We start from the raw sequence: 14,719 nt of genomic DNA on the forward strand, positions 1-14,719 counted from the left end.
AACAATGATATGGAACTAAAAAATATTATGTTTCTATTTTAAAGCACCTATGTTTCAAACAGTCAGCGAAATGTATTCTTTGATATAAAATGGTTTAGCATATATTTTATACTTTAATTCCACTTTTCGGTAGAACTTGATTTGGAGGAACTCGGGTAATTGTCTTCGTGACATCAATCCTCCTTGAACGCTCGTGAAAAGTAAAATAACGAAGGGAACGCTGTATGTCCTGTATAGATTACACGAGTGGCGAATACAACAAGTTTAAAATACCCAAAAATTTTGAGGTGGGGTTTATAGCGGCTACTATTTGGTTAAATTAATTGAGAGATAAGTTAACTTTGGGATAGCAGACGAAATTATTTTCCAATAATTTGAGGGAATGCGAAAGAGGTAGTTGAACGAAGGAAAGATTCTTTTAACGAGCTGGAGTTGCGAACAAAGGTAAAGTGGTGCCTGGTTCTGTGGACACTACAACATCATCTTTCTCGTTCACACTCTGGCGGCCTGTGCCCGAAGAACACTTGCATCTGGAAACTGAAAATGGGAACAAGAAGCGTGACTGTTAATGCCTACAATGGACAGCCACGGAAACACTGGAAAACGAAGAGGAGATTTAACAAGCAAAGTAAGGAAGAGGACAATGTCACCTGATGTGAAAGTCGACATCGAAACTTCTCAGATAAGCACATTTTCACGTTGAATGTGGTTGGATATGGTACTCCAGACTTAACGCTTCACATAACTCAATAACCGACACTCAGTTTTGTCAGGAACCCATCAATGGGCTCCTGGTTTTGTGAAGTGTTTAATCAGGCGCACGTGTATTTTTTATTTTTTGTATTACTGAGATGCAAACCGTAGAACCCCCGATATAATTATGGACTACTTACCTTTTTCGTCCAGGTCTTTGACTATGGCGGACAGCTGTTTTATTTGTTCTCTCAGTTTAGACAAATCTTCTGGCTGATAAAAACAAGGTGTTTCTTAGTAAATTGCTCTGCATGTCTTGCATTCCTTTATTCATCCTACTTACCGAGGTGCTAATGCCCGGTTGCCCGGGTTCCCCTGGGGGTCCAGGAGGTCCACGTAATCCTACCGGTCCTTGTACGGACAACCCTGGCTCTCCCTTTCTTCCTTGTGGACCCGAAGGGCCTCGTATTCCCGGTGATCCCGGAGGACCCGGATCTCCTGTCACCACCATGGCCGGACCTGGTGGCCCCGAGTCCCCCTTTTGTCCTTTTGGACCCTGAGGCCCTAGAGAGGGTCCTACAGATAATTAAAAAACAAATAATCAATTATTGTAAATGAATCCATTTTTTCAACAGTAAAGGATTTTGAGCTATGATTTCTTCGTACCTCTTACATCTCTAGAACCTCCATGTCCTGGTTCTCCTCTCTCACCCGGTGGTCCTGGGGGACCCGGAGGGCCGGGGGGGCCCGGTAGTCCCATGTTACCCCTGAAGGTGACATCTTCATCGGATATAGTGGCTGCTGCAGACGTCCTAGCTCTCTTAAATGAAAAAAAAGTCATCAGTTAAGAATTATTTTTTGAAAGCAAACAGAAAACTATTAAACGAAGGAGAAAAACCAGACCTTCATGCTAATTTTCTTTTTTTAAAGTAAACTCTTGAAACTTTTTATGTGATCCTGACACTCAGAGAGTTGTTTGGTTTGCAAGACAGCTGTCATCATGGTTAATTACAATGAAGTAATGCACTAACCTTTTCCAGTGCAGACAAACGGCTTTCCCACAAAAGGAACTTGGTACAGTTAAAACAGGCTGTGGAATTGAGCAAAAATCACAATTAACATCAGCATGGGCTAAGTACTTAATGGAATCAGCAGCAACCTTTCAAACAAAATGGAAAAACGATGTATCTGTGTTTAATTTATGGCATATTTAAAAATCCTTTTCCGTTCCCAGCCCACACAAATATGGACAGAACGCGACTGAACACAACGTATTATGAAGTTTCAATGTCCCCTTAGCAGATCTCTTACTTGTCAGGTGAATTTTCATTACGTGAACGCGGTGAAAATTTTCCAGTTATCTACTTTTCTATCGGTCTCTTTTGAAGAATTGCCATAAAAATAGTGCAACAATGAAATAGCGTGAAATTTTTTACTATTTTTTTATTTGAGACATCTTAGAAAAGCCTGTGTGTGGACTATGGAGACAATAATGAATAATTCTGAGATCTAATTGTTCCGTTTTTAAATTGTGAAATATCTCTCAGTTAGAGGCCGCGCATTGATCAAATAATGCATGTCTTTCAATTATAGAAAGGAAAAATTCGAGCGTTTTCTCGTAGGAAAAAAGACACCTTGAAAGAGGGCGTTGCGGAAGTGACAGATTTTTAAACCACGCAAAAGATTTGAACGAGCCACAGAAAAATTGATCGCAAAGTTATCATCTATCTACACTCGATTGTTTTTTTTTCGCACGAAATTTATTTGTTAAAATGTTGAATTTCATTAACACTGAAATAAATTAAATGCCGACCAAGGGAGGAATTGCAATTATCATCCAGGCTTGAACTCCTATTAACGTCACCATATCGGCCAGTTTAATTTAAGGTAAAGAAGGTAGTTTACCATTTGATTGCGATACACCTCAAGCTTCGAGAAAATTTAGTGCTGTGAGGAAATGGCATTACTGCAAAAATTCGCATAATGGTCATGTGACATGTTATTTTGAACTTCAATTTCCATATTGAACTGAAAGTCTACGCTATGACTCTGTATAAAGAGATATGCGACACACAGACTGAAAAATTACTGATCGAGGATAATCCGCTTTCGTTCGTCATCGCTCTTTCAGTTATCAACACTTTTTTGTCGTTAACAGCTTCTGTTGGAAATTTACTCATCCTACTGGGTTTGAAAAAATGTCGTACCATTCACGCTCCGTCCAAAGCTCTTCTATTCAGCTTGGCCATGACAGATCTTGGCGTCGGTCTTTTTTCTCAGCCTCTTTTTGCAGCGTTTAAGATCATTGGGTACAGACAAGACTATTACAAGCCGGTCTGCATAATGGCAATATTTGATACGCTCTTCGGAGATGCGCTGGCAGCCGTTTCTCTTTTATTAGTGAGTGTTATTTCTATTGACAGATACATGGCGTATCGCTTGCGCGGGAAATATCGTAGTCTTGTGACCTTAAAGAAGACAATTCTTGCTGTTATATGTTGCTGGTTGATCGCCTGCGCTTGGGTTGGACTGGGAGTATGGGAGAAGAATTCCGCTCGAGTTTTCCAAACTGTTGTAGTGAGCCTGTGTTTAATTGTACCTATTGCTTCATACGTCAATATTTATGTGGGATTACGATTCTGTAGTTCTCATATCCGCGTAAGAAGCGTGTTAAACGCAATTCACATGCCACACTACAAGAAATCCGCCATTACCATGGCTTATGTTTGCGGGTTTCTCCTACTATGCTATCTACCTCACTTTGTGTTAGAAGCCATTTCTGGCTTTTTTAACGATGAACAAACATATCTTCGTGTTAAAAACTGCACTAAAACAATAGCGTACTTCAGCTCATCGATAAATCCGCTTATTTATTGTTGGAGAATCCAAGAAATTTTTGACTTTGCTTCATCTTCATTATCGCGTCTATTCTGTATTCGCTCTCGATAAATAAAGGGATTTTAACTTAGCACAGCTACCGCTAATCACAAGATAGACAGTAAATGTTTCCTCTTAATGTCAGAAAGTGAAAGCAATTTTAAACTAAAGCTGGAGATACACACTGACAAAGTAATTTACATGGAAATTTAAAAAATTTGATTTCAAACTGATTCACTAAGGCAAAATAATATACCATTTTCTCCTATAATATTTCACTGCACGACTCCAGTATATCATCATAATTCTAGAATTTGACCAGCGTTTGCATTTAATTTAGCTCGCAATGTTTCCAAATTTTGTGATAATTCTATACTTAAGTAGATACTAAACTTAAATAAAAGTTTTTTTCATAGCCAATCCACTCTCTGCTTTGACAGTTCGGCAATTGATCAACGACGAATTTTTCAAGTCGTGGACATCGATGTGTGCTCTTACTAACCTTGACTACAATCTGAACCTGTAAATCCGGGACAACAATCTTTGACTGACGTCATAACTGTTCTTACTTCTACTTTGTACTCTGGACGATACGAAACCCTGAAAACCGCAAATGCAACAGATTCTGTTCATATTTTATAATACTGCATTACCCAAAATAATTTTATTCCTTTTCAGTGGATGGGACACTTGTTCATTACAGAAGTTTGCTGCTGAAGCACTAGATACCTGTCCGGGGAGGGAGTAAAACAAAACAATTACCCTCCTCTCCTACCCCTCTTCGGTCGAGTCCAAGCCGCATGGACTCGTTCGATTCTCCAGCCGCCGAACGCTTGGGTCCGAGTTTTGATCGAAATTTGAAGTCATGTCGGCCATCTAACTTCCGCTAATTACGCTTCACTGTGGTGTATACTAACCTATAACCTGTGCATACTTTGTCCCGGGACTGACTTCCACAGTAGTACTTATATCTGTTCGTGACTCGTTTCATGTGCACCACATTACAAGTGACCTGTTTTGGTTTCTGGTATATACAGTACTGCCCGCCAGAAGATTTGCTGTCATCACCTTGGTTTCCGGGCTTTGGGGGGCTTGGTGCCCTTCCTTGGTGCCTTTTTTGCCCGGTCTTCCTGTACAGCGGTAGCTTGTTGGATGGGTCCAGAACCAATCGGTTTTGATGGTGAGCGGTTTGGCTGTTTTGAGAGAGTGAGGAAGAAGATTTAGAATTTAGTTTATGCAAAATCATGCTTCTATTCGTTCGTTCCACTCGCTTTACAAACTTGTACAGTTACTGGGACACTACAGACCGGAATGTTTACACGGCGTACCGTTGAAGGCTGGGAATAAGTCTGCACGTGAATAGAAGTTGAGCAAATTGCGCTTAAGTAGTTCAACGAAAGCAGGTGATCAGAAAACTTGCTTATCCGGTCATTTTAGACTGAAAGACTTAAAAAGAGAAAATGTACTTTTAACCTTTGGAAATGAGAAAAAAGGTGAAAACATCCATAAAACGAAAGCGCTAAATGTTGGTGTCTCCGGCCGCCGAATACAGATTCATTTTACTTTGGATATAAAGGGAAAATTTGGAACTTTGGAAATTTGAAGCTTGTTTCCGCTCACTACAGTTTGTCCTCTCAGAAAGGGAGTCTGCTTTAAGTATTAGAATGCTGGTTCCACCGTCTTCGTGTAAATGTTTTAGCCCTTTATACCTTAACATCAGAACGCAAGGATAATTTGTTTGACAATCATGAGTTTATATAATTTGACTTTATTCTCATGACTCTAATATTTTTTCAGGAGTAATAGTGTAAGGAGAAACTAGATGCTAATCACCTCAAGGGATTCAGCGATTGGTCATTACTTCAATTTTCTCTATCTATCTGAATCCTATTTTCACTTTTATGGTGGTCGTGTTGTAAGATAAACTAAGTAAATAATAATCGCGCTTCCTCTAGCCTGTCTGTTTAAAAAGCCTTCCGATGTTTATCTCGTTCAACACATTGAAGATAACCTAATCTACTGCAAGTCGTGAATCTTGTGCATTGCAGGGTGCAAAACGCTAAACTAATTAATTCCACTGATGAACCCGGTTGGTACCTTTACGTGACCTGATTCATGTAAACTGCACAGTATCAGATTATTTTAGTCACGAAAATTAAAACATTACAAAGGTCGATTAAAACATTCAAAGCATGCCAAATCTTTGAACAATTTAGTGCTCTCTATGCAGATTTGAGTTAAGGCCTCAACCGCAATTACTGAAAAAAAATTAACGGATGTTAAACATACCGGTTAACAAACGAGGGCACTCTAACAGAATTGGTTGAACACGGCACATCGCGGAGCAATTAATTTTAAATTCAAGACTGAGGAGTCGTAATTAATTTTCAAATATACGTGCATTGGCTGAAGCCGAAAAAAAGTTCAATTTTTAGTTAGAAACCTCGACTCGTTTCATAAACCTAAGTTTAAAATTTCATGCTTACGGATGTCTTCCTGACTAATTACTCTGCTGTGAACAAGGAAATCGGATTCTTTTAAGACTTCAAAACTGTCCGCCCTTTGGCGCAAATTCTAGCAATAAGTTGATCTTAAAAAGTGAACAACTCATTTGAAATAGGCAGAAGTAATCATTAGAACTCTGAGATTTCCCTGCTCTCATGTCAAACGTAAAATTACTTTGCTACAATGAATGATCAAAATCTATTTTCAACTCACCGCAAATAATTTAGATCTTACCTTTGAGCACGCGGGTTATTATAACCATAGAGGGAGATTGGTCTTATTCCATAGGAACTTGAACCGCGGCGAAAACCACTTACAGCCCCGAGAAGTGCCAGAATAAGAGGAAAAAAGCTTTTAGATTTAGAGATCTGCATGCTGCTAAATCGATAGCAAGTACGATCTGTCTCGATCAGTTCTCAGCTAGAACGTTTTCAAGTTTCTGTCTCTGTCAAGCTGCTTGCAAGCTCAGCGCGTTCCGAGAGAGGCCAGCTTAATGATTTAATCTTGTTTCTTTGATGCCTGGCTACACATATGAGTTGTGTTCCTTGAAAGCATCCGCCACTGTGATCTTTGATATCCTCTTTTAGAGCAGCTCTCAGCGCAGGTCTGTGAATTTGAGATGAACTCATGAGATAATTGATAACAATTCGTGGTGATGACAAAATGATTTGAACATAAGTTTTTGATCAAAAAGGACATTTACTAAACTCGCGTCCAGGTATCTGTCTTAATGAACTGGGGATTTCCGGTCGCGTTGAGAGCGAAAAAAGCCTTGGAAAATATCCAGACGGCCGCGCACGAAACATAAAAGATGTTTTTACATCAAATTGATAGGAAAATAAAAACTCTACACTGTATTTAAGTGAAAGTTTCGTTAAGTGTCACAAAAACATTGGTGAATCAACAAACTAGCGCTCTTACTCCAAGCGTTAGCAGATGGGTTTCCGCTGACGCGTATATTTGCTGTTGACCTTTAAAGCGGCAAGCAGCCCTTGATAACAGTAACTTTATACCAATCAACCGAGGTAAGATTTAACACCAGGTTTGTGTTGAAAACCGAATCTCTTCAGTAGTTCGTTTATTAAACAGCCGTCAAGCAGATAAAAAGAAACTTCTTCCCCTCTCGCATTTTTGCGGGAACGAGTTCCGAGTTAGGAACATAGCAATACGTGTCCTGTTTCTCTAAGGATATAAATAAACGTATCCTTCTGTTGGAAAATTGTTTCCGATGCTACATGGCGTTATGCGATATAATTTGCGGAAAAAGAACTGATTGTTGACTTGCCTTTCAAGTTCTTATAAGGCTACAAGCTTCTTGCCTCCTGGTATTTTCGCAAATTCATGCTATTTGTGCAAAAGCATTTTCATCCAAGGCTTAGGTTACTGACCACCGATGGCATTTGCCCAATTTAGTTTTGGCTACGATTTCTCAGGTTATTATTCTTTTATTCTTTGCTGTGCAACTCAAGCTTAATCCTTGTACATTTAAACGGATTAACTTTTTCTGATAAAGCTTCTCCCATTGTCTCTCTGTCTGTCTTTGTACATCAAGTTATACAGAGTCAGTTGTATGTGTCTATCCAGGTGTATAACTGTCAAGCTTCCCAAATTTATTCGACTTCACTTCAAATATCCAAAGTGATTTTCGATCTTAAATTCTTATCTCTCCAATCCAAAAGTTGGGTGTGGCCAAATTATTTACCCAAGAGATAAAAGGTGAAAAGATTCGGTGATCCTGCTACAAAAATAATTATTTTGCCAGGTTTGTTAGAGGCATTCGTTGTTAGCCGTAACAAACACGCGGGTGTTACTTACGATCTTCATAGATAGAGTGAAATGATGTGTTATTGTTTGACAAAACATTAAAAGGAAGCATAGTGAACAGCAAGACAACTAGCTCCAGCGGTAGAAATAAACATTTGGCACAGCGCAACGGAAAATCTCCCGCAATTTGAAAGAGGTGATTTTTCCGCTAAAGATCTAAAAGCCACCGTTACTACCAAATATTGCGCAGACAATCGTCTCAATTGAGACCCGGTAGTTGTCCAGGTTATCTACTCACCAAGGACCGAGATAGAAATGAAATATGTTATCGATTAAACGAGGGAGACGTTTGTTTTTCAGCCAATAACTGAAGCAAAAAGGAAGAAGAAGAGAAGGAAATAACGTTATATGACATTGTCCATGCGCCTCTGCGCTTTTTATCCACGTGTGGCTTTTAATTCTTTTTAGTTCCTCATCATTTGGCTGCTCATACCGTAACGTAAGTCTTGGAAGAGCTGGTTTGGGTCTGAGTTGGTTCCAAAGTATTACGGTATAGGAAAAAAGAAAAAAGAAAGGTAAGGTCAAGCCTAAGTATTTGAATTATTGGCCACCAACTGGAGGAAAAAACGCTTTCAATTCCCCCCAGAGGATATTCTCTTGTTATATAACCGTACCAAGAACTCAACATAACTGTTAATACCTCCCTGTTTTCAAACCGCCAAGACAATTTTTTAAAAGTTCAGAGTTTTACGAGCTGAAGCCCAACCCGTGTGCGTTACTTAATACACGTTATGTAGCAAGAGCAATGTAACTTGTGTCGGCAATTTTTCACAGTTAATCGATCATGTGTACTCAGGTGATTTTTCTGATAACGGTAAGAAGGTTAGTGACACTGTTTACAATGGGCTCTGATCGTTTTAGCGGGAACAATCATCACCGACACCTCTAAGAGATAACAATTTCCTTAAATTTGTGGCGAATTGATTCAAGAATCGTCGATTTAACTAGCTAAACCCCAAATGAATTGCTAAATACTTGATATGTTCTCTTATCTGGATACACATGTTGTCGCAATTAACTGCTTTCGATAAAGCGTTACCCACAACTTGTTTCAATTACAAAAATGCTTATCTACCTTACAGTGTTTATTTGTTTACTCAAGATATCTAGACTAGCAAAGAAATCGTTACAACAAATTTTTTTGTCGGCTCACTCTGAAAATAGCAGATGAACTTAACTGATAACCTGAACTCAAAAGAGCTGCGATTAAATTATAATAATGATGGCTTTTCCAGAGCTTCGGCCCTCAGGCCTTTGATCCAAATCACTTTTGAGGAAACAACTTTTTCCAAGGTATTATTCACTGCTGCAATGGTCTTGCTTCGTTCACCGTGCGTTTCAGCAAACAAGATCAGAAGGACCTAAGCCGCCGCCGACTGTAACTGTTGTCAAGGCAAAGAGTGGCGCAAGCAGATCGTGAATCAGTCACTCGGGGTTCGGAAAAAATATCTGTCTGATGAACTGTTTGAAAACACAAGAAACGCCAACGGATGCTTTGAATATGGAGTCGTCCTGGTCTGAAATCACGAACCCTAAGGCGCGCCTCAGATCATTCCTTACCCCGTCTCCCCGCCCCTCTTCAGAGAGTTATTCAAAATTACAAAAATTTCTTCCCACCTCTACCCCCTCACAAACACTCTATAAGGAAATAGGCAATGATTACGTCATTCAGACTAATTACATGCCCTTCAGGTCAATCACTGCACATTCATTCCTTGTAATAGTCGAGAGTATACCAGCCATTCGTGAGTGGAAGCGGAAAAGTATCCGCAGCTCAATTCGTCGGTAATGCAATAAGCAGGCGTGCTATATGCAATTTAATTAAAAACATTTAATTATTATCGTTGACATGTATTCAGACGTTGAGTTTTTCGACATGAATTATTTCAGCCCTGAGGCCTTGTCTTGGCCCGAATGTTCAGCCGGTGTATGTTTTCTTTAAATCAACGGAATCGATTGAGCTCTCTATTTCATTAAAAAACCACTTTTACCATAGTAAAAAGATGAAACAAATTATACTACTGTAGGAACACCAGGAGAAAATTGGCTGGGAGATAATGTGCGTCTTTAGAAACCAACAAGGCAGTTTACCCCTGGAGGTTATCAGTCAGTGTTTTTTAAATACCATTAAGGAGGCCAACGCAGGCTGAAGTGCAAATTTTCATCAGGTTTGTGGCTTACATAGAAAGTCACATTCCACCTCAAATCCTTAGTTTCACGTTACCGTGTGAAAAAACCCTAACAAAATAGCAAAATTTTTTTTTAAACAAAATAACAGAACCAAATTTGGGTTTGGTGTTGCGCTAGCCACTTTGTGAACAATCTCTCTTTGAACTGTCCATTTAACATAACTCAGTTTGACGCTCTATCAGTTTAAAGTTAATGACCTCAATCCATTCCAGGTGATGAAGCAAATACGGCTACTTTATTTCAGTACAATCGGTACTCAGCTTTCTTTGGACGACATATTTTAATCATATTTATGCCGTCCAGGTCAGTTTAGCAATCTTCAAGGCTGTAGTTTGATGACGAAGCGATTAACAGAACACGGATCTAGTGGATTAGTCGCATGGTTATTTTACAAGTCAACTCTCTGCAATCGGCGCAATCTTCACCATCAATAATCTTCACTATTCCTTTTTTCGTATATTGTGCCCCCTTTGGTTTTCGTCTACTCCGTACATTTACCCTCCTAGGTCTCGCGTATTTAAGGGCATTTTCTTATAAAAAATCATAATGTACCTATGTTAGCTGTTCCTTACCGACAGACACTAACCCGGCGTCTTTTGGGAAATGGAATAAAAAATAAATGCACTCTGAACCTGAAGACTTCCAAATCGCATTTAACTCAGAAGGGGGGTGGCAAGTCCATCGTTGGCCTCTTTAAAAGGGCGCCTCCATTTTGTTGAATCAGAAAAAAAAACATTTTTAAGCTTGTGCACGGAGACTTGACAGGAAATCATCATATCAGCTCAGACTGAGGGTTTTTAGGACGCCGGAAATCTTAAGGAAGGAAAATAATCCCTATCACTTCTCTAATCATTTGGTTCATTCAGCAGTCTCCCCCTAATGTCCGTTTTTTACTTTTTCGATGGCCTAAAATAGTCCGACGCATTTAGTCAGACATACGGAAGGACCGGAAGTTACTTTCATGAATTAAGGGGGCTTTGTTGACTCGATCAGTTACAGTCGTTGTGGGTGATGTATTGGTTCATCATTTCTAAATGGGTTGTATTTTTGGACTGGTAGCTAATAAGAGATCCTTTTAATCGTATTAATGAAAGAGAGAGCTGCTTTCACTCAGTAAGCTTAACAGGGTCATTGTTTAATCACGGAATCTTTTAACAAATGGCACCTGAAATCACTGAATAACACAGCTCTTAAGTAAAATCAAGAATCCCCCCGATCAACTTCACACAAGGACACCCTTAATTTAAAAGGGTATTCTCACTCTAAGCCAACATAAACAGGATTGGTCAAGGTCAGGTCAAAAAAGAAAGGTCCTTTGCCAACTTGTGTTACTGAATCGTATTCGTTGCCTTGGTCAGTGCATTAAGCCAATTATATCTTAATTGGTACAATACCTGAATTTACGAGAACCTTAGAAGAGTACAACGATTTACAAGAGGGACATCTATAGAGTCAGTCGTTGTGAATGAAATTGTCCAGTTTCCGTCGATGAACTGAAAGAAACGGCCACTCACAGAAAGATGGAACAGAACCAGAAACGCGATCAAGGAGCATCACAGGATGAGCTAATCAAAGACGGAACCAGTAGCAACCATTAAGTCGGGTCTTGTATTAATTAGCTTACAAAATTATATCTTATACAGTGCCGTTTCCTTGCGGTGGCTCGACATTGTTGTTTAGTGGAATACCACAAACACTTAAGGAGACACATGCATGCAACTAAATGAATGTTTCAAATGCTCAATAAATTCCTTTTCTCCCGTGAAATCATGTGGGTCAGATCATAGAATGTCGGGGTAAACTTTACATCAGTCGGCTACTAAGCGCCTATTTAAAAATAGTTTAGTTTTCTTTAACACCCAAACTCCAATCTACAGATTTACAAACAAAGAGACTCCAAATCTATCACCAAAATGTAAATATTTCAGCAGTTACTAACATACCGTTTGGATAGTGTCTATGATTGCCCTGTAGAATTAAAGTTACTTGCTTTATCACCTGACTCGTAGAGCGCTGGATTGTTTCCCTCAACCAAGTATAGCCGAGTCAGTGGATGAAATGAAACGAAACTCTCCTAGAGTGAACGGATTCACTTAGCGTGAATTGAAAATTGAAACTACCGGATAAATATTTAGATAAGTATTTAAGTCAATCTGTGAGCCATCTCATGTTTAGATAAACTGTACGAATTATTTACTACTCATGATAATGCAAACATATTCTAAAACATCGTTTGCTGGATCTGTGTGGTGCATATTCTTCTGTTTCACTCGTAAATTGTGCTTGGAAGTCAATTTTTAACCCACATGCAAGTTATAATCTTAAATTTTCACAAAAAGTTTGGATTAACGGGATGAAAGAAAACCATTTGTCGTAGTAACAGGTATTTGTAAAATTTGAAATGAAAACTCCTTGTCTAATTTTTGTTTTCCCTGCAAACAAGTAACGACTTCGACAACTCCTCTCCATCGTAAACACTCGATTTAGCAGCTCACACTTTATTCAAATATCATTTTAATTGATATCTTTAATCTTAACTTATCAATGGTTGGTCCTGTTCCAATTAAAGGATTATGATCCCACTTCCAGATGTTTCACATAATGACACTAACTAGTCCTTAAGCCGGCAGTAAATCGCGATGTTTCTTACATGTTTTAAAATTATTTCATTCGTAACATTGTAAACAGGATGTATCTTTTTCGCCATAAGCTGGTTTTACACATGACCCTGAACTATTATTACTTTGATGAAAAATTAAATGATTTAAATGATATATCTTTCCTAGCACAACTTTACACTTAACTAACTGCGGTTGTAAGCAAAATATTACCGGCTTATTTTGATTTTGTTTCGTTATTTTGTTTGTTTGCTGAAAACATAAGAAGTTATTCCAAGAATCCGCTTGTTTTCCCTCGTCAGTAAAAAGCGATCACGTAGTTGAGGGATTGAACAAGTTTCGTAAAGGTAGACCCTTCCAAAATCAAAGTCGGATGGAACTGTCTAACAGGACCTAAGCGTCGTCGATGAAACGGATGAGTCCGAAAACGAATAGAATCGCTCAAAATCTGACGGAGATGCCAAACCGAAACAAAGAGTTTGTCACTGGAGGGGAGGGGGGAGGGGGGAGGGGGGAGGGGGTATTGAAACGAGCACCGCGCCAGAGCACAAGCGCCAGAGGTACAAACCATTTGGTGATCCGGGGACCATTTGTTATTTCGCTTTGGAGCCTGTTCTGTCTTCTATTCTCACTTTCACTAAGTTAGTAACTAAAGTTTTTGTTACCTGGTTTCAGATTCTGCTGATTCTTTAAATTCAGTGAAAATTCACTTTAATCATTAACTTTTTTTATGACTTAATTAAGGTGGCAGACACTAATTAAGATTGTGTATAGCTTAACCTCAGAATTAAGTGACCAGCCATTCGGCATATCCATGGAGTTAAAATTTCAAAAAACCTGACCGAAATAAAACTAAATTCTAAACATGAACTATGAATTTGAAACTAGAATTTAAGACAATCGGAATCGATAGGAGTACATACATTTAACATTACATAATTTATCAATAAAGCGTTTTCATTAGAATTATACACGGACTGCGTCCAGCTAGAACGATCAGACAGGGGCAGTTTCTAGCATGCACCTTACCTTAAAAATCTTAAAAACACATACCAGTTGTTCCTTTGAAAAGCGACGTTCTGTTCGTTTGGACCAGACGTAGTCTCTTCGCAGGAAACGTAGCCTCTTCAGTCATGTCGCACTTTTTTAAGACGATAGTTACCACGAACCACGATAGTGAAATCCGAGGAAAGTCTGGGGAGAGCAACTCTCTCCAGGCTTCCTTACTATAATTAATCAAGAGGTGTGGAGCTTGCCAATCAAACGAAAAATTCTAAGGAACTCCAAAGGGCCAATTGTCCTTAAGATGGTTTGCTGTTCTTTTGTTTTGATGTTTCATTGAAAGATTCTGAAAACCCCCCCTCTGGTTCGTCAGTCCTCCACTGTCATCGATGTTCAAGTCGTAAAGTCTCGACATTCTAAGGTGCAGCGCTTTTTTTAATTATAATTTTCATTTTTAAAACACAGGATCAAAGTAGCTCTTGAACGCAAAACGTTTCTTGGACAAGCTACTTCTATAGTGAGCTTTAGTCTCACATTCCATCTGTGCCGAGCTCTCCCTCTTTTTTTTTTTTAATTTATTTTTTTATATAAAAAAAACCTTGAAAGTACCGACAGCCTGCGCAATATTCCAGAATCGGAGCAGTGGGCACAAAAAATGAAAATTCAATAGCAGCATACTAAAAGACTTGTGAGAAAAGCAAACTGTGAATAAACTCAGCAAGGCTTTGAAGTTTAGTGCTAGTGACTGAAACGGAACTTAGACCTTACTAACGTCAATATTTCCCCAGAGTCATGGCGTAGGTTTCATGAAATCTTGAGCAAAACGAGTTTCGACAAGATTTCCGTACAACTCCGTACTTCATTATGCGTACAATTAATTGATAACAGAGAGACAGTGGTCAGTGTTCACAATGGTCTTGCCTTTGGGACAAGTTTTTTGTTTTAGAATAGAATGGGGTCACATGAAAACCTTTCCCGATTCCTTCATGACAAGGTTGGCGTAAAGAGTA

General features: G+C 39.0%; 1 protein-coding gene across 4 annotated transcripts; it reads right to left on the reverse strand.

Moving 5' to 3' along the window:
- Nucleotides 1-16: 16 nt before the first annotated feature.
- LOC131799166 (collagen alpha-1(XXVI) chain) lies at nt 17-13,875 on the reverse strand. 4 transcript variants are annotated; one of them, XM_059116859.2, is made up of 9 exons: nt 13,761-13,875; nt 6,310-6,681; nt 4,488-4,763; nt 4,073-4,170; nt 1,725-1,783; nt 1,360-1,513; nt 1,037-1,269; nt 894-966; nt 17-537 (listed from the first exon to the last, which is right to left on the reverse strand). In XM_059116859.2, exons 2-9 carry the CDS (start codon nt 6,447-6,449, stop codon nt 419-421), a joined length of 1,152 nt encoding a protein of 383 aa, XP_058972842.2. In that variant the 5' UTR covers nt 6,450-6,681; nt 13,761-13,875; the 3' UTR covers nt 17-418. The 4 variants fall into 4 exon arrangements, with proteins under 4 accessions (XP_058972842.2, XP_058972840.2, XP_066028917.1 ...); XM_059116857.2 differs by lacking the exon at nt 13,761-13,875 and adding an exon at nt 12,033-12,170; XM_066172820.1 differs by lacking the exon at nt 13,761-13,875 and adding an exon at nt 11,484-11,647.
- Nucleotides 13,876-14,719: the final 844 nt, after the last annotated feature.

Source organism: Pocillopora verrucosa, chromosome 10 (assembly GCF_036669915.1).
Source record: "Pocillopora verrucosa isolate sample1 chromosome 10, ASM3666991v2, whole genome shotgun sequence".
Classification (NCBI taxonomy): domain Eukaryota; kingdom Metazoa; phylum Cnidaria; class Anthozoa; order Scleractinia; family Pocilloporidae; genus Pocillopora; species Pocillopora verrucosa.